General features: G+C 37.2%; 1 protein-coding gene and 1 long non-coding RNA gene across 2 annotated transcripts in view; both read left to right on the top strand.

Annotated features, from left to right (window-relative positions):
• The window catches only part of LOC131928497 (uncharacterized), a 37,065-nt gene extending 20,387 nt beyond the window's left edge, over positions 1-16,678 (top strand). The window contains exons 11-12 of the mRNA XM_059284561.1: positions 15,900-16,207; positions 16,420-16,678. Coding sequence (XP_059140544.1) covers positions 15,900-16,207; positions 16,420-16,678 — 567 coding nt within the window. The remainder of the gene's footprint in view (positions 1-15,899; positions 16,208-16,419) is intronic.
• LOC131928500 (uncharacterized) lies at positions 7,867-9,490 on the top strand. Its single transcript, XR_009383784.1, has 3 exons — positions 7,867-7,937; positions 8,031-8,148; positions 9,381-9,490. It is a non-coding gene; the product is annotated as an uncharacterized LOC131928500 (long non-coding RNA).
• Positions 16,679-19,990: the final 3,312 nt, after the last annotated feature.

The raw sequence follows: 19,990 nt of genomic DNA, 5'->3' as shown, positions 1-19,990 counted from the left end.
GCGGTCATCTTTTAGCCCTCGTCGTTGAGTCAAACCGACAGTTTTCCCAAAAGGCCTAGCCATTTACAGAGGTCTATGCAAAAACTTAGCCTGATTTACAAATGGTAAGAACCCTAGAATCTTTGTTGAAATTGCCCTCTGTTTTCCCCATAAAATACAAAGATTATATAGTATATAGGGAAATGAGACTGGTCAGTTTTGACCACTTTACGAAGTTTTCCCAGATATGCCGAGTTTTTTATGATAGCCCTAGGTCAGGGGTCGGCAACGTTTTGAAGCGGAAGAGCCAAAAGTTACAATTTTCAAAATTTCCCTGGTTTTAAAGAGCCACTAACATATTTTTATTTCAAATATTTTATTTTTTTATTAAGATTATTAGTATTTGTTCAAGGAGCTGGAGAGCCGCATCTTGATATCAAAAGAGCCGCATGCGGCTCGCGAGCCGCAGGTTGCCGACCCCTGCCCTAGGTGTTCTCCTACCACCTCACAAAATATCAAGGGGGTCGTTCGGCAAAAGTTTTTTTTCTCGTAATATAGCCTATATAAGGCGCCGGTCAGTCAAGGTCAGTTTTGATCCCCTCTCCGTAGACTTTTCTGCCGACCGGCACAGGTCCTCGTGTTATATTGCCCCAAGGCAGGATCCTGCCAAATTTGACGCGTCTGCGGTGCCGGGAAGTGCCCTATCGGGCACCCGACAACTTTGCTTTATGTATATATATTATACCGCTTTTATGATCTTCCTTCGTGCTTTGAAATGTTAATATATACTAGACTTCTCGTTATCTAGTTAGATAACTGTGGGTTTCGGGTGTCATTCATAAATGACATCACGTCTGTCACTAATCATCACAAAATAACCAGAGGCCACATTCAAAAAGACGTCACACCTCAGACGTTTTTCTCTTTTAAAAACACTGACTTCGTCTGAGCATGGGTCTGACAACATAATCTTTTCATATGCTGAGATCACAAAACAGGTCAACTCTACTTCACCTGCCCAGTGTCCTCCCAACTTAGACATGTTTTTGTCTGTGAAAACACAGATTTTGGCTGAGCGTGGGTCTGACCACACTATCTCTTCATATGCTGTCGTCACAGATGAACTTTACATCTACCCAACACTACTTCACCTGCCCAGTGTTCCGCCAAGTCTCAGACAACATATTTTATCTTTAAAAAAAAAGATTCCGGCCGAGCATGGCTCTGACGACACTATCCACGTTATATACTGAGGACAAAGAAACAGGTGAACTCTACTGCCCTGTATCCCGCTAAGTTCCAATAGGCAAAGGCAAAATTATTATTCACAACTAAAAAAATGAAAAAAAAACAAACTCTGGCTTGTCTAGAACCCATGTCACCCGCAAAGTAATCTAATGTCCTAACCTCTTAGCTATCTAGGCTCGTACCCTGGAGAAGTTGATAACTTATATATTTTACTTCTCAGCGGCGTAACAATCTACGCGAATCAGCCCTAGAATTAGATCTAGAATTATTTCAAATTAAATGTATTGTATAATAAAATAAAAGAAGTGTTAAAACATTGATAATAGTGTCGAAACGTAATAAAATAGCAAACAGACGTATTGTTAAAGTTATAGCCGACAGAAAATTAGTTTAAGAACGCGTTGAACATCTGAATCGGCAACTAAATCTTGGATTGAAGTCGCCATTTATTGTACTAATAAGTAAACAACTCATGTGACGTCACTATTCCCACAACGTTAAGTCAATGTTTTAAACTTTTAAAATTAATGTGGTTAATCTATAAATTAATTAACGTAATTACATAAATTTGTTATTAACAGTCTGTCAGAAAACAAAAATTGTTCTCTGCCTACATACTATTTTACAGCTCTCCACATAGAGCAGATTTTCACAATAAAAAAAACAAACAAAAAAACAAATAAATATTCAAACATGTAAACAAACTTGAGTTTTAGTAGTATATAGATAGATAGATTACAATGATATATTCAATTCTTATATATTATAAAATTAAATTAAGTAACTTAGTTTAGTAGATTATTAAACACTAAATAAGAAAGAAATAATTTATCTGGTTTAATTTAAAGGTTTCTAAATTATATACAGATCTATATTGAATTGAGTGGTTATTTCCCATTATGTGGTTCGCTTATCTTATCAATGTTACATCATGTCTTTTACTCTTTTTTTTTTAAATAAATCATACAAAACAGGTTGTTTTGTGTTTTTTTGTAGATGATTTGTTTTTTGGTTGTGTTTAGTGTTTATTTTGTATTATATTCAGTGTTGTATCTATTTATTTTATGTATTCATTTATTTAATTACGGTTACAATTTAAAAAGGCAATTGCATAGCACTAAAAATGTGGAATAAAGAAATATTATTACATAGTTATAATACAAAATGAGATAAAATAAGAATATAATAGATGAATGAGAAATGTTTCAATGAGTCAGTTAGAGAGGTCAATAAATAATTGTTGTTTTAGTTTAGTTTTGAATATATTTTCAGATCTAGATAGCTTTATTTTATTAGGAAGATTGTTCCACAAATTAGAACCAGAGTAGGCGAAGCTATGTTTTTGGAAATAAGTTGTATATGGGATCGGTAAATTAAGACGACGATTTAATTTTGTGTTAAAAGAAAATAGGTCTGATAAGTAAGAGGGGGATGTTTCGTGGAATATTTTATATTAAAAAATTGATTTAGTATATGTTATCTTTTTATTTAATGGAAGTATATTTGTGTGATGTAATGTGTTCTGTGTTGTGTTTAGTGTTGTATCTAGCTTTGTATTTTCTTTAACTCAGCCAATTTACCGTTTCTCATCTATTGCACAAAAACACATACGTGCCACTATTCCGTTGGTTTCAGTTTCCATATTGCCAACAGAATTCACCGATAAGCTTCAAGGAACAGACACCACCGTCAACTTGAAGAAAAAAATAGGACTGAGTACACGATCGTTAGAGATACACCAACCTGTGGTGGGACTTTAAAACAAACTTGTAGTGGATGTCACAGTATAAAAGCTGGATTACACCTAAAATTTTAGTCAGGAAAATATAGAGTGTGATGTTTAAATAAGCAAATAAGCAACAACACGCTTGGTAGGTAGCTTTTTTTTTTTTTTAGATTAAGGCGGGTTATATTTTACGTTATTTTTTTTGGGGGGGGGGAGGGGGATATGGAGTTTTGGTTGTGGACGTTCTACATACATTCAATGTATAATTCACTCTTGTCGTTACACATTATCATCAATTTTTCATATATATATATATATATATATATATATATATATATATATATATATATATATATATATATATATATATATGTATGTATATATATAATATATATATATATATATATATATATATATATATATATATATATATATATATATATATATATATATATATATGTGTGTGTGTGTGTGTGTGTGTATGGTTGTGTGTGTGCGTGTGTGTTAAACAACATTAAAAGCTAAGCAACCTTGACCTAATTTTGATAACGGTGCTGACGAAGTCAATGTTTAATAAAACGATAAGAATTGTTCTGTCCAGTGTTTTGAAAATTTTAAAATCAAAATTTGCAATCAATTGTACATACAATGACTATATAACCTGAAATTAGGGGGAAAAGAGGAGGGGGCTCATTAAACAGCGATGCTTTTATCCTGACACTATTGATGCAGTTTAAATTAGTGATAATATAAATGTAACCAAAGGGATTAATTTGTGAGTTTATTTATTTTGTTGTGGGTAATCCATTGCTCATTTGAAGCGTAAGGCGTGGGACATTACATACTTAATGACTCAGCAAGGTCGGAGAAGGGTGTTGGAATATCTATAAAATACCCTACAGCTTGATGCAAAAGTGTGTACCTGTACTTAAAGTTATTCTAACCTAATTAACTATCAATTGAACTAGCAAAAAACAATTTCTTCTATATATGTTTAGTTTTTTTTTGACTTGGTACCACCCTCCTAAATGGTGTCCCCTGGTGTGATCCGCACCCCCCGCCCCCTTTCGACGCCTCTGGTAGGTTCCATTGAAAACTTTAAACTGGGATGTACTATATAATATACACTTTTACAAAAAAACTTCTTATAAAAGCCTACACATAATACCAAAATAAAATGTTTGTTTCAAGTTTGGACCACATAAAAAAGGAAGATTTTCTGAGATTCGCAAAAGGTGGAAATGGAACCCTCTGACGTCACGGGAGACCAACAAGAAGTCATGAGATCAACCCAGGCAGAGGGGTAGGTGTGTGTGCATGTGTGTTTGCATAATATTGCATGATATTGTGTGTGTGTGTGTGTGTGTGTGTGTGTGTGTGTGCGCGCGTATGCCATTGTGAGGTGTATCTGCTGTGTGTATGATTATTATTATGGATTAATACGTGAAATATTAAACTTTTTAAAATTGTAAATTGACTATTGGCGTCTTTCAACATTGAACAAAGGCGGTTTCGTTTCAATTCTAATTACAAAGTATCATTTTTGCTGATGTTAAGCGTCTATAGTAAACTAGCCATCGGTACCCGTTTCACGTGAATTATGGGCCTATATATTTTAAAATGTACTTGTTTGAGAAAAATAATTTATGAAATAGTTATGGGTCAAAACGCAATGTCCCGAATGGACACTTGCAAGTGGCATTCGGGCATTTGTCCCATTCGGGCAAGTGTCCATTCGGGCATTTGTTGCATTCGGGCAAGTGTCCGTTCGGGCATTTGTCGCATTCGGGCAAGTGTCCATTCGGGAAATCGGCCTTCGGGCAAACGGCATTCGGGCAAGTGTCTTTCGGGAATTTGTCGTAGACCCTTTTCAACCAAAGTCCGTATCGAGTTCTCTATATATCGCTGCAGATTCTGCTGTGATATCCTGCGAAAATATTTTGCGGACAGAGAGAGAGAGAGAGAGAGACAGAGAGAGAGAGAGAGAAGTGTGCACATGGACTTTTATATATTAGGATGACATGTTTTGTAGTGAACATTCACAACCATTAGACGGGAGGCTAGGAGGGGAGCGACGTCTTTTAAACTAGAATATTGTCTCTTCGTTTGATTTCAATTCAACGAATGTTGTTTTGACGATATATTTTAGAGAGCATTTCATGGTGTAATTACATTGTATATATTTTATCTGATATAAAAAGTTGTTTTATAAATTTGTTATTTGATTTTTTTAAAGTTATTTAATAAAGAAACGTGTAAAGTAAAAATGTGCATAAAACAAAATCAACCAAACAATTAACTTATTTGTTCTTTTGTTTCCAGTGGTCTATCTGGGTCGTCTTTTGGATCTAGAGGTCAACAGGATGGCCAATCCAGGTCGTCCGTTGATTACATAGGTCAACAGGATGGCCAATCTAGGTCGTCCTATTTTTCCAGAGGTCAACAGGATGGCCAATCTAGGTCGTCCTATTTTTCCAGAGGTCAGCAGGATGTCCAATCTAGGTGGTCCTATGGCCCCAGAGGTCAACAGGATGGCCAATCTCGGTCACCCTATGGCTCCAGAGGTCGATCATGGCAGTCATCTGAATACAGAGGTCAACAAGATGGCCAATCATGGCGGTCATCTGAATACAGAGGTCAACAGGATGGCCAATCATGGCGGTCATCTGAATACAGAGGTCAACAGGATGGCCAATCATGGCGGTCATCTGAATACAGAGGTCAACAGGATGGCCAATCATGGCGGTCATCTGAATACAGAGGTCAACAGGATGGCCAATCATGGCGGTCATCTGAATACAGAGGTCAACAGGATGGCCAATCATGGCGGTCATCTGAATACAGAGGTCAACAGGATGGCCAATCATGGCGGTCATCTGAATACAGAGGTCGACAGGATGGCCAATCATGGCCGTCATCTGAATACAGAGGTCGACAAGATAGCCAATCTAGGTCAACCGGTGGTTTCAGAGGTCAACGGGATGGCCATTCTTGGCGGTCTTTTGGATCCAGAGATTTACAAAATGGCCATTCAAGGTCATCGATTGGTCCCAGAGGTCAACAGGACGGCCAATCTAGACCGTCTTTTGATTCCAGAGATCATCGGGAAGACCCATCTAGACTTAATGATTCCAGCAGTCAACAGGAAGTCGAATCTAGACCGTCGTTTCATACCGGTAGTAACAATAACCTTGCGGCATCAGCCCAGGCCAACGGGTAGGTTTGTGAATAATTTAAACATTCTTGCTATCACAAGGTGGTGTCTTACTCTTACCTGCTGGCAGTTATAGAAATAAGATCTAGAAAACAGATTCTTAAACTTTTCTTCGGGAATTCTTGTAACATCAAGAGCAGTTTTTCTTTCAGACTTTTTTCTCCCGGGTCGGGGATGCACTTGATATTTTCGGGGTGGGAGGGGGGGGGGTCTAAATTTTCCAGGGCGGACATAGTAATATGTTCTATAAAAATTACATTTCGTTCGGGGGGGGGGAGAAAAGCCGAAAGAAGTCTACGGCCCCCTAGAGATGCCTGGAAGAAACAAGAAACTCTGATCAAGAGAAGCAGAGATCGGACTACTTGTCAATGCGGTTTCTTCTTCTTTCAGCCCAGGGTAGTAACTCCGAAGTTTGTTTTTAAGAGATTCGAGATGCCCAGAAATCCTTTCTTTTATTTATTTTACATTCAGATTCGTCCAGCACACTGCAGAGTTTCTGGAACTTGTAATGTTTCCAAGAATTATTTTTTTTCTTCACCGGTCTTGCAGCTTGGATAAAAATGCCTCGAGATTTCCGCGAAACACGATAATATTCGTTTCCTTTACCTGAAGTTTCAGATTTAGCCAATTTTTTTCTGTTCGAATATATCTGCAATGTTTGCTTATCTCTCTCACCACGCTTAGTCGTTAAACTATACCAAAGGTCTTGTTATCTTTCACTTCCTGGAAAAAAAACAATTTATATCTTTCAGTGCAAAGACATGATTTACAACATTTCTTCTCAATTACTAGCGTAGAAGGCCCCCGTGATTATAATCCTTTAATATTATCTGATTATAAATATTTATGTAGAATATAAATATTTTATATAGACAAGCACACTGAGAACACGAAATTGTATGTGGATTTATGAACTTGAAAAGTAAACGTTGTTGCAAGCTTGTAATCCAAAATCTGTACTTTAACATCTACGTACACGCATGAAGTATTCAACTGAATAGTATTATTAGACAGACACATTCGTTGCATCATACTTCATTTGAAACCTTAAGAATTAAATTTTACCATCTTCACCATATAGGGTCTGATGAGCTTTTCTCCAATTGTTACAGGTTTTTAAATGAAATTTTAACGAACTGTTACATAAAAGCGTTTCTAGATTACACTCGGACAGTTTGTTTTGTTTAAATATAGGAACTTAAAATTATTTTTTTTTTACAATTGGCATTACAGTGAATATTTTTGTTTGGTTTAGTCTTCAAGTTGGCGCCCCCAGAAAACCCTTCACCACCTTAAATGGCTAATTAAAATTTAATCTAGTATTAGAATGTTTTCTTTTCTCTCACTTATATAACTTGGTTCTGAAACTTAGCTGAATGGTGACTTAGGACATTGTGTAAAAACGGACATTGGTTTATAATCTGTTTTTACTGTATTTTGCGTAGGAAAATCTTAAACAAAAACATTTTTTGTCTGCAAATGTTTCATTACTCATGTATTTGGGATTTTTTTTCTTTACAGTCCCACAGAGAAGATAACAATTGTATCATGGAATATAGCAGGCCTTATCTCAGATCCGCCGCAACCGTTTATGGCTCAATTTCTTGGGGTTGGTGACAATGATGACGAAGATGACGAAGATGATGACGACGATGACGACGATGATGAGGATGAGGATGAGGAGGATGAAGATGACTCTGATGACTCTGATGATGAGTATGACGACGATCTGACCCTAAGAACTGAAGGCGCATGTCAAATACTGTTACGGTGAGAACAACTACATCTATCTACTCGACTGATCAATTGTATGCTTTCCAGACATTGCAACTGGTGAAGATGACAGATAATATTTCTGTTTAGACAAAACCCGGATGTGATCTTACTGCAAGAGGTGGTCGATTACAGCCTGGACATCCTAAGGAGAGAAATGACCAATTATGAAATAATTGTGGGCAGTGGAGAACACATTGGTATAACTGTAAGTATTGTGTGATCTTTGTGTTAGTGAAAGAATGGTATGGTTTTGTGCGTAAATGTAAGAATGGTATGGTTGTTATGTATAAATGTAAGTATGTTTTTTTTAAATAAATGTAAGTGGGGTTTTTCCTCTCATATAAATTGCGGTAAGTCATTATTATATACATTAAAATGGCAATATTTTTATGTTATTTTAAGTAAGCTACTATATTTTGTATTGCTATAATTACTTAGTGAATAGAGTTTCTGTATAAAACAATTTGGTGTTGTACTTCAAAACTTCAAACACAAAACCTGTTGTGTCAAAGGGGGGGGGGGGGGGGACTTTCTTGTATTGACACTAAATATAAAAAGAAAACCCGCCAAACTTTCTGTCATAATTATTTCTTACCAAGTTCAATGTTACAATAGTAGAGGGAGAAAAGTGCCACCAAACGAAAATGTAAAGCGAAATTGTTGAGGACGTAAGGGGGAGAGATCTTAGTTTGAAACGCCATACCAGATAACACCCGAATTAGTGACGCCATTGCAAAAAAACCCACAAAATCCTTACCTATATTTCTCCAATCCAGAGTTTAGGTAAATGAGATCTATTACTTGCTGGCGCCACTCTTCCACACCTATCCTTACGTTGGCCACTATACTGCCATATTGGTCAACATTTACCTATTAGGGACTAGCGGTAGAGAGCTTGAATGCTCGTCTCGAGTTCGAATCCTGGTTCAAATCTGAGTCCACCCAGCTCTGGGTACCTAACTTACGTTAGAGAAACAAACAAACCACACCATCCCTGCCGAGGTCATCTGAAGCAGATAAACTAGTGTCTTGGGAAATGTTGATGATGATGATCAACTTTCACCTTTTAAGCTATCCATTTTCCAGCTATTCTGATCAACATTCACCTTTAACGCCAGCTACTACACTACTATACTGGTCAATACTTATCACGAGCCGACACGCATTTAGTGAATGACTAGTATCCTCAACCTCCCTTTCTCCCCCACCCCTCTCCAGTGAAAGCAGCCGTCAGTGACGACTGTTTATAAACGACAATGAAAAGATCAAGCGGAACTTATTACCTCCCCTTAGTTTAAAATAGTTTAAAAACTAAATTATCATTTTGGCTAGTTACCACACTGCTATACTGGTCAACATTTATCCTTTAGACTGACCATACTATTATCATTTAGGCTAGCTGCTACACTACTGTAATGGTCAACATTTATCATTTAGGCTATCTACTACACGGCTATACTGGTCAACAAGAACACTGTTGAGGTCCACACACCAGGTGTCGTCTTATTCCCCACTACTCGCATGAAGAGAAATCTTCTGTACTTTAAGGTAAATTATACAACCTTAGTTACTACTGTTTTAGCAACATTTTCACTTTTACTAATCAGACGCATTTAATTTTAACAACGAAGATAATATCTCTCAGGGTAGAATGTGATACATTTCTATGGCTATTTATTGCGTGTAAAGAACTTGGGGGTGTAGAAATTACTGTCACATTTCCGAGGGCAGTGCTCGGGGGGGGGGTGTAGAAATCACTGTCAAATTTCTCAGGGCAGTGTTCATGAGTGTAGAAATAACCCTCTATCATGTGTATTCAGGGTAGAGTCCGGGGTGTCCCCATGACAGTGATGACGAGTCACATGGAGAGTCAGCTCCCCTGCAGTGATGAGAGAAGGAACCAAATTAGAATCGCCTTCCGTGAGATGACCAACACGGGGCCTGATGAGACGGTGGTATTTGGTGGGGACCTTAATGTCAGGGATTGGGAAGTAAGTATTAGTATTATTTAGTGGGGACCTCAATTGAGAAGTAAGGGGATTAATAGTCACTGGTACTAGAAACCTTAATGTAAGATTTTGGGAAGTAAAGTGAACTATTAATTTAACAAGTAGAGACCTAATGTCAGAAATTGGAATCGATGATATTTTTTTTTGCTAAGATATTAAATCACTTTTGACTGTTATGTAACTAATACCAAATCATTAAAGAAAATTCAATCGCATGCCAAAGAAATAGGACAATAAAGTTATTTAAATTGTTTGTTAATGATTACTAGTTAATATAAAAGTCATGCGTTTGAGAAGTATCTAAAAAAGAGAGTGTTAGTAAGCACAGAATTTTAGAAAAATTACTATATCAACACAGCTAAAGTAATTAAAGTTGAAAATAAATAGAAAAAGATTTATAACTTTTGGACTTAGCTCGAATCGTGAATAAACACTGGTTACGAATCGTGAAAATAAACTCTATGTTTATGTATATCCAAAAGAAACTATTCTCAGATGTAATCACGGACGCTCAGTAGGGTGGAGCTTTGGAGTGGGTGGCAGTTAGTGGATTGGTGAAGTAAAGGATAACTGTGCATTTAAATATATGGCTATTGAACGCCAAAGCCTAAGTAAAGGGTCATCAAGTTCAAGTACTACGTTACTGAGAAAGTTTGTGTTTATAGAGCGTCCACGCATTACATTACCGGTCATGACTGCGGTCTCACAAGAGAAGGCTCGTGTCTATAATTAAGAAGTGACAGCCAGCTACACCTTATTTATGAGTTTAGCGACGGCATGCTAGGGCTGCCGTGAAAGTCGGTACTTCAGACGTGTGAGAAATCAAGTTTACAATAAAGCGAACCCGGCATGATGTACGAAAACAGTATAGACTTCAAAATGTGTTTAGAATTCATCTATCTATCTAATACTACTAAAAGTCAAGTTTGTTTACATGTTTGAATATTTATTTGTTTGTCCGATCGAAAATCGTGATATGTTCGACTCTATCTGGAGAGCTGTAAAACAGTATGTAGGTAGAGAATAATTTTTTAATGCAGACAGACTGTTAATCACAAATTTATTTAAAGACGTTAATTAATTTATTGATTTATTCATACGTAGAGTAACCCATTTTTTTAAAAAAGATTTGAAAAGCCACTAGACTCGACGGAAACAGTGACGTCACATGATGTGTTTATTATTTTACATCGATAATGGCGGCCTATCGAAGAAGATTGTGTTCCCATTCCAATGTTTAACGCGTTCTAAAGCTAATTTTCTGTCGGCTTCAACTTTAACAATACGCCCGTTTGCTGTATTTATTACGTTCCAACACTTATATCAATTTTCAACTGTCTTTTTCATTTAGTTTTACAATAAATTTTTCTAGATCTAAAGATCAGCTGTCGAAGGAAACTTATTTATAGATCTAGATCTAGAATCTAGGTCAAATCAATGATTTATTAGTTATAAATACAATCCAAAAAAAAAAGAGACTTTAGCAAACCAGTCGTAGATCTAGAATATAGATAATTCTATCTAGATTTAGATAATAATGAGTTTCTATATACTAAACTATTTTAGACCTTTATTATTTTGTATAAATCTTTGTTTGGAATATGGTAATTTTGAAATGCTCGCTCCCGGGCCTATTGGTGTAGCTTAAGATTCATACGCGGCTTAGATGCCGGTAAGTTTGCTAAATTATAAACGTAAATTCTAAATATAGCTCAGTCGTAGATCTAAAATATAGATAATTTTCTTTCTAGATTTAGATAATAATGATTTTCTATATACTAAACTATTTTAGACCTTTATTATTTTATATAAATCTTTGTTTGGAATATGGTAATTTTGAAATGCTCGCTCCGGGCCTAATGATTAGATCTAGATCTAGATCTAGCAAGAAAAACTAAACTTAAGACTTAAGCAAACGAGTCGTAGAATCTAATCTAGATCTACATAATTCTATCTAGATCTAGATAATTTCAGACCTTCTTTATTTTATATAAATCTTTGTTTGGCTAATTTAAGATAAAATTTAATTTGAAAGTTACTACTACTAGACTTAGATCTAGATCAAGTTGCAAAAGGAGACTTAAAATATAGTATAAAAATTCTCTTGTGACGTCACGAGTAAATAGCTAAGTTGGTAGCGTAGTCCGCTCTCATGCGGGTGGCACAGGTTCTAGACCAATATGTGAATGATATTTTTTTTTCAATTTTTTTTTCTAGATGTGAATGATAAAGTTGCCTATCTGAACTTGGCAGGATACAGGGCGGGTGAAGTAGAGTTCATCTGTTTCTTTGTCCTAAGCATATGAAAGGATAGTGTGGTCAGAGACATGCTCGGCTGGAATCGTTTTTTAAACGATAAAAACATGTTGTCTGAGACTTGGCGGGACACTGGGCAGGTGAAGTAGAGTTGAGTAGGTCACATGTGACGTCAGTATATGAAGGGATAGTCCGAAATCGGTGTTTTCGGTGTTTTTAAAAGATAAGAAACATATTTTTGAATGTGGGGTCTGTTTTTTGTGACGATAAGTGACACTGCAGTAGCGTAGCGAGGAGGGGGGGGTGTCGGGAGGGGAGGCGGGGGGGGGGGGGGAAGGGGAGGGGAGGCGGGGGGAGGGGAAGGGGGGCGGGGGGGGGACATATGTTGGGGCGCCAAAATTGTTTGGAAAAATAAATTGAAAGGTTGAGGGGGGGGGTTCAAATCGAAAGTTTGAGTGGGGGGGTGCACATCAAAAGTTTGAGGGGGAGGTTGAAAATCGAAATCTTGGGGGGGGGGTTAAAATCGAAAAGTTTGTCCCCGGGCGCCGGGAAGGGTCGCTATGCCTCTGAGTGACAGACGTGATGTTTTTTGATGGATGACCCCCGAAACTCACAGTTATCCAACGGATGACGGGTATTCTAGTCTAATACTACTAAAAGTCAAGTTTGTTTACATGTTTGAATATTTATTTGTTTGTCCGATCGAAAATCGTGATATGTTCGACTCTATCTGGAGAGCTGTAAAACAGTATGTAGGTAGAGAATAATTTTTTAATGCAGACAGACTGTTAATCACAAATTTATTTAAAGACGTTAATTAATTTATTGATTTATTCATACGTAGAGTAACCCATTTTTTTAAAAAAGATTTGAAAAGCCACTAGACTCGACGGAAACAGTGACGTCACATGATGTGTTTATTATTTTACATCGATAATGGCGGCCTATCGAAGAAGATTGTGTTCCCATTCCAATGTTTAACGCGTTCTAAAGCTAATTTTCTGTCGGCTTTAACTTTAACAATACGTCCGTTTGCTGTATTTATTACGTTCCAACACTTATATCAATTTTCAACTGTCTTTTTCATTTAGTTTTACAATAAATTTTTCTAGATCTAAAGATCAGCTGTCGAAGGAAACTTATTTATAGATCTAGATCTAGAATCTAGGTCAAATCAATGATTTATTAGTTATAAATACAATCCAAAAAAAAAAGAGACTTTAGCAAACCAGTCGTAGATCTAGAATATAGATAATTCTATCTAGATTTAGATAATAATGAGTTTCTATATACTAAACTATTTTAGACCTTTATTATTTTGTATAAATCTTTGTTTGGAATATGGTAATTTTGAAATGCTCGCTCCCGGGCCTATTGGTGTAGCTTAAGATTCATACGCGGCTTAGATGCCGGTAAGTTTGCTAAATTATAAACGTAAATTCTAAATATAGCTCAGTCGTAGATCTAAAATATAGATAATTTTCTTTCTAGATTTAGATAATAATGATTTTCTATATACTAAACTATTTTAGACCTTTATTATTTTATATAAATCTTTGTTTGGAATATGGTAATTTTGAAATGCTCGCTCCGGGCCTAATGATTAGATCTAGATCTAGATCTAGCAAGAAAAACTAAACTTAAGACTTAAGCAAACGAGTCGTAGAATCTAATCTAGATCTACATAATTCTATCTAGATCTAGATAATTTCAGACCTTCTTTATTTTATATAAATCTTTGTTTGGCTAATTTAAGATAAAATTTAATTTGAAAGTTACTACTACTAGACTTAGATCTAGATCAAGTTGCAAAAGGAGACTTAAAATATAGTATAAAAATTCTCTTGTGACGTCACGAGTAAATAGCTAAGTTGGTAGCGTAGTCCGCTCTCATGCGGGTGGCACAGGTTCTAGACCAATATGTGAATGATATTTTTTTTTCAATTTTTTTTTCTAGATGTGAATGATAAAGTTGCCTATCTGAACTTGGCAGGATACAGGGCGGGTGAAGTAGAGTTCATCTGTTTCTTTGTCCTAAGCATATGAAAGGATAGTGTGGTCAGAGACATGCTCGGCTGGAATCGTTTTTTAAACGATAAAAACATGTTGTCTGAGACTTGGCGGGACACTGGGCAGGTGAAGTAGAGTTGAGTAGGTCACATGTGACGTCAGTATATGAAGGGATAGTCCGAAATCGGTGTTTTCGGTGTTTTTAAAAGATAAGAAACATATTTTTGAATGTGGGGTCTGTTTTTTGTGACGATAAGTGACACTGCAGTAGCGTAGCGAGGAGGGGGGGGTGTCGGGAGGGGAGGCGGGGGGGGGGAAGGGGAGGGGAGGCGGGGGGAGGGGAAGGGGGGGGCGGGGGGGGACATATGTTGGGGCGCCAAAATTGTTTGGAAAAATAAATTGAAAGGTTGAGGGGGGGGGTTCAAATCGAAAGTTTGAGTGGGGGGGGGGGTGCACATCAAAAGTTTGAGGGGGAGGTTGAAAATCGAAATCTTGGGGGGGGGGTTAAAATCGAAAAGTTTGTCCCCGGGCGCCGGGAAGGGTCGCTATGCCTCTGAGTGACAGACGTGATGTTTTTTGATGGATGACCCCCGAAACTCACAGTTATCCAACGGATGACGGGTATTCTAGTACAATATTAAAAACCAAAATCATTACTGTCATAACTATTGTAAAGGATATCACTACAATTAAAAAATGTGCTTAAACACTCTACAAATGTCGTTTTGTTCACCAAAGTATTAGATACGAATTGAAAGACCGCGTTTATTAGGCGAATATCAATGACTACTAAATCACTACACTTCATTGCCTTCAACGATTCCCCTTCCTCTATAAAAGTTGTGCGACGAGGACAATTCGCTGACTTATATCATGCCAGCATTACTGGAAGACGATTGAATAAAACAATTTGGATGAATTCGGTAAATTAAGCATTCTATCTTGGAACGGATGAATACTTAAGATGACACAACATAACAACACTTTTAACTTTCTTCCCAAAAAAAAAGAAATAAATAACTCTGTTGGATGCCCAACTGATGTAGATCCCATAGCCCCCCCCCCCTCCCCCCCCCCCCCCACATCGCCCTCCTCCCACACCCTCTGCACGCAACTGAATGTTATTTTTTTTATACCAAGTCAAGTGCATATACGACAACTACAACGAGAAAGTCAGGACTAGCGTTCATCAGATCATTAACTGTCTGCTATAGGCATCCCATCTGCTCACTAATATGACGTCTTCATCGGTATCCCTTTACGTGTTTTCCAAATTTACATCCCATGTCAGGTCGGGGACTAATTCGCGTCCAACTATCTCCACTCATCTCAGGTCAAATGCGAGTTGACCGTACCCAGTCTACAGTGAGTTGTGACACTGTTTTTGTATCAAATTGCGGCATTTCCCAGTTCAGGTGGGTGATAACTCACTCACATCAACCGTGGTCTGAGTTATAGCAATCAACAACGTCGGCATTCGACCATTTAGTTTTTTTCCTAATTGAATTCAGAAAAAATTATATACGTTTACAAACTAATTCAGATAGCGATGACAGTGCTAAAGCGTAGTGCCCCTTCACGCGCGGGGCCTGGGGCGACCGCCCCGTTTGCCACCCCTTAACACCGGCTCTGCTCGGACATACCATTCGTTATCATTGAATTGTGTCGTTGTTACATTCAGATAGGAGGTGACACTGCCATCCCCCCTGGAGTCCTTGACCTTTGGGAGGCTACTGGCAGCAGGCCGGATACACAATACACTTGGGACCTAAGATTCAACGACAGTCTCCGGATGCCAGGACGCAATAGCCCCCGCAAACGGTTTGACCGGATGTACATCAGGCACAGCTCCCCTCCGGCCGTAGAGACGTCGTATTTCAGGTTTATCGGCACCCTCCGGCTGCCATCTTGTCAGAGATTTGCCAGTGACCATTGGGGTTTGTTGGCCAGTTTTAGAGTTCTACGACACGGATCAGCCGGCCCCTGGAGGTAGACCCGAGAAATTTATACGATTCAACAAATGTTGTTTATATAATTTTATTTAGCGACTACTTAGCGGTGTAATTGCATTCATAATACACAGTGTGATGTATAATCCTACGCTAGAGGTATTTAGTTAAATTTATTTGATTGGTAAAGGGAAAAAATGTGTTTAAAAACAAACAAAAAGCATAATTGGCTAGGTTATCCTTTGATTCCAGAGGTCTACATGATGGTGGTCAGGCTAGTTCCAGAGGTCAGCAGGAGGACAGTTGTCAGACTAGTTCCAGAGGTCAAGAGGAAAGTGGTCAGGCTAGCTCCAGAAGTCCACAGGATGATGGTCAGGCTAATTCCTTAGGTCAACAGGAGGACAGTGGTCAGGCCAGTTCCAGAGATAGACAGGAAATAAGTCAGACTAGGACGTTCTTGATTTCCATAGGTGATCAGGAAGTTCTGGATCAACCAGAGACACAAGGGTAGGTATGTTTGTGTATGCTTGTGTGTGTGTGTGTGTGCGTGTGTGCGTGCGTGAGTGTATATATATATATGATGAATCTGTGTCTATGTTTCCTATATTTGGTGTGTCTTTTGTGTGTATTAGTCTGACTGTGTTTCTCAAGTAAATTGATAAGCAAGAACGCGTGAACATAATTGCTTAGCGGGATAACGTTCTTTGTAACAAATACAATTTAATTCAAGTTTTACTGTTGGTATTATTACCTACATAAAAACGTATTTTTGTAGCATAAATAAAGGCTCACTAGTTTGTCTAGAACATGTAAGTGTAAGCTACAGCTAATTAAACCAGCTGAACCGAAATGTGCAACAATAAACGACTAACCCAAAACTCTCGATTTTGAATCGGGGTTGATTCAGTAGAACGTCGCTGAGTCCGCCCAGCTCTGATGGGTACCAAAGTCACGTTACAAAAAGTAAAGGCGGCTAAGCATAGTGCTGGACCACACTATCTCTTTATTGCCGAGGTCGCAGAAACAGATGAACTCTACTTCACTTGCTCCTTTTTTTCTTAAAGGGAACTTTTAACTAATCTATAAAAACGGTAAACCACTATCTCTGCTCCGCATAAATAATTATAGAGAATTCGCACTTCTTCTGTTTTCCTAACTTTATTATGCATTCCATTATTACAAATAGATTTGCACTTATTGTTTTCATATTTTTATAGCGCACGGACTAATTATAGAGATTTCGTATTTTTATCCAGTTTTTTTAATATTTTTTCTGTGCAGTAGCGACAACTCTGGCTTAGCTGCGCGGAATGAAACTTCCGAGATACAGGAGTAAGTAAGATAAAAATGTTTTCCTCAGAAGCCAATATTCCCCTTCTAGCCCTGAGAAAACATGTTAAAAAAATTCATGTCGGCTTATGAGCTGTTATTTTTTTTAGTGCGCTGGCGAGTTGGAGTTGTGTATGTGTAAAGTGTGCGTGTAAGTATGTAAGTATATGTATGAGTGTGTGTGTGTATTTGCGTAAGTGTATTTGCGTGTGCATGTGTGTGGTATGTGCGTGCGTGTGTTTAGAATAATTCTTATAATACCCCATCCAAAGACAAATACTTGTCTATGACTCTGGTTTACGGTAAATTGTTTCAGACAATGTGATATACGGTAAACATGATACTCTGTCGTTCGATGTTTTATTATTTATTTTTAAATTCCTTTACAGGAAAGAAGGGGATATCAAAATTGTATCATGGAATATAGCTGGACTGGAGACTCTCCGCATGACCCACTCTTCGCATGTTGAACGCGATGATAAAGATAAGGATGAGGAAGAAGACGATGAGAAAGAGGAGAAAGAGGAGAAGGAAGACGATCTGACCTTACGAACTAAAGGCGCATGTCAAATATTATTACAGTAAAAAAAAATTATTCCACCCCCTCCCCTCCAACTTCAATGAAGTATATTTAAAGGCGTCGCCTTTCAATTTAATCACACTCAATTATTTTTATTTATGTAGGAAATGATTGGAGGTGTAAGCCCCCCCCCCCTTCCATGCACCTGCCTTAGCTTCGCAACAAATGTTTACTAAACTTATTATTCTTAAGTAGCCATCGCGACATTTTTGGTCACATTCACTGCTGCGCTAGTGCTCACTGCTTGTATTACTGCTATATTTAGAAATAACCCGGATGTGATCATGCTACAAGAGGTGAAGGACCATAGTCTGGAGATCTTAAGGAGCGAAATGACCAACTATGAAATATTTGCAGCCAATGGAGAGGTCCTTGGTATCACTGTAAGTATTGTATGGTTCTGGTGTAAGTGTAAGTGCCTAATTATTTTGTTATGTAAGTATGGTATTGTCGTGGTATAAATGTAAGTAGGGTATTGTTTTTTTTAATATAAATGTAAGAATTATATTGCTGCATTAAAATATAACAAGCTGCATACCCGTGCTCCGCCACGGTAAATCTTTTTTAAATGTACAAATTGGGAACAGAACAAAACTAAACACAAACCTAAAACAAAAACACAAACTCAAACACAACGCAAACATAAACACAAAAGAAAACACAAACACAATGCAAACAAAATGCAAACACAAACGAAAGCACAAACTCAACACACAAACACAAAAGAAAAAACAAACGCAAATAAAAACACAAATGAAAACACAAACACAACACTCATAACATAAACGCAACTAGTCTAGCTCGTGGCGCTAAATTGCACCCTGTCCAAGTGCCGGCGGACGTGCCTGATTCAATTTAGCGAACGAGTATAAAAACCCCAGCTTGTCCGCAAACCGAAAGATAAAAATAATAATTAGTAAACAGTACGTTCAGTGTATAAAATAAATAAAAGGCAGTATTTAAAATATCCGTCTTTTACCTACCATATTGCACTTTATCAATCCATGCATTCACACATTTTTTTTACTTTCTCGTATATACGTAGTATAGAGAAAGTATTGTAATCGTGCAAAAAAAAATCGAGATTTTTACAAATCTCGACGTTTTACACCTCACTGATACGGAAAAACATAATTTTGCAATCTTGTCCGTATGTCTGTGTGTGTGTGTGTGTGTCTGTGTGTCTGTGTGTCTGTCCGTGTGTAAACACGATAACTTGAGTACCGTTACAGCTAGGTTGATGAAATTTCATATATAAGTATTTTATCAAAATCGTAGATCCGTATCAACTTTTGAGCGATTTCCGACAACCGGAAGTGGTACTTTTTCTACTTTGAATTTTTCAAAAGCCTATAACTTGAGTACTATTTCAGAAAGATAAATGAAATTTCATACGTAAGTAAAAGATCTAATTCTCTACCTTCTATTAAATTTTGAGTCATTTCCGTTGACTGGAAATAGTACTTTACGCTACTTCCGATTTCTCAAAAAACTAATGTAAATTTTAAAAGTAATAATAATATTGCGCACTATTATGCACTTTTTTATTTAGCGTTCACTTGGTGTGCAATTAATTTGTCTACGAGATTTTATTTTATTTTTAAAACTTTAAGTATTTAAAATGGATTAAAAATCATGTCTATAGCCCGAGTTCCCATCCCCTGTTATTTTATATAAGAATATTCGAGAAAGTTTAGGGGAGATATTTTGAGTAATTTCCGTTGACCGGAAAGAGTAATTTACACTATTTCCGATTTCTCAAAAAACGCATGTGAATTTATAAAGTACTAATAATATTCCACACTATTATACACATTTTGTTTGGCGTTCACTTGGTGTGCAATTCTTTTTTCTACGTGATTCTGTTCTATTTTTAAAAGTTTAAGTAATTAAAAATGGATTAAAAATATTATC

This window comes from Physella acuta, unplaced genomic scaffold (genome assembly GCF_028476545.2).
Source record: "Physella acuta isolate Inbredline_101_S28 unplaced genomic scaffold, ASM2847654v3 ptg001510l, whole genome shotgun sequence".
In the NCBI taxonomy this organism is placed as follows: domain Eukaryota; kingdom Metazoa; phylum Mollusca; class Gastropoda; family Physidae; genus Physella; species Physella acuta.
This window is presented reverse-complemented; position numbering and strand designations above follow the sequence as displayed.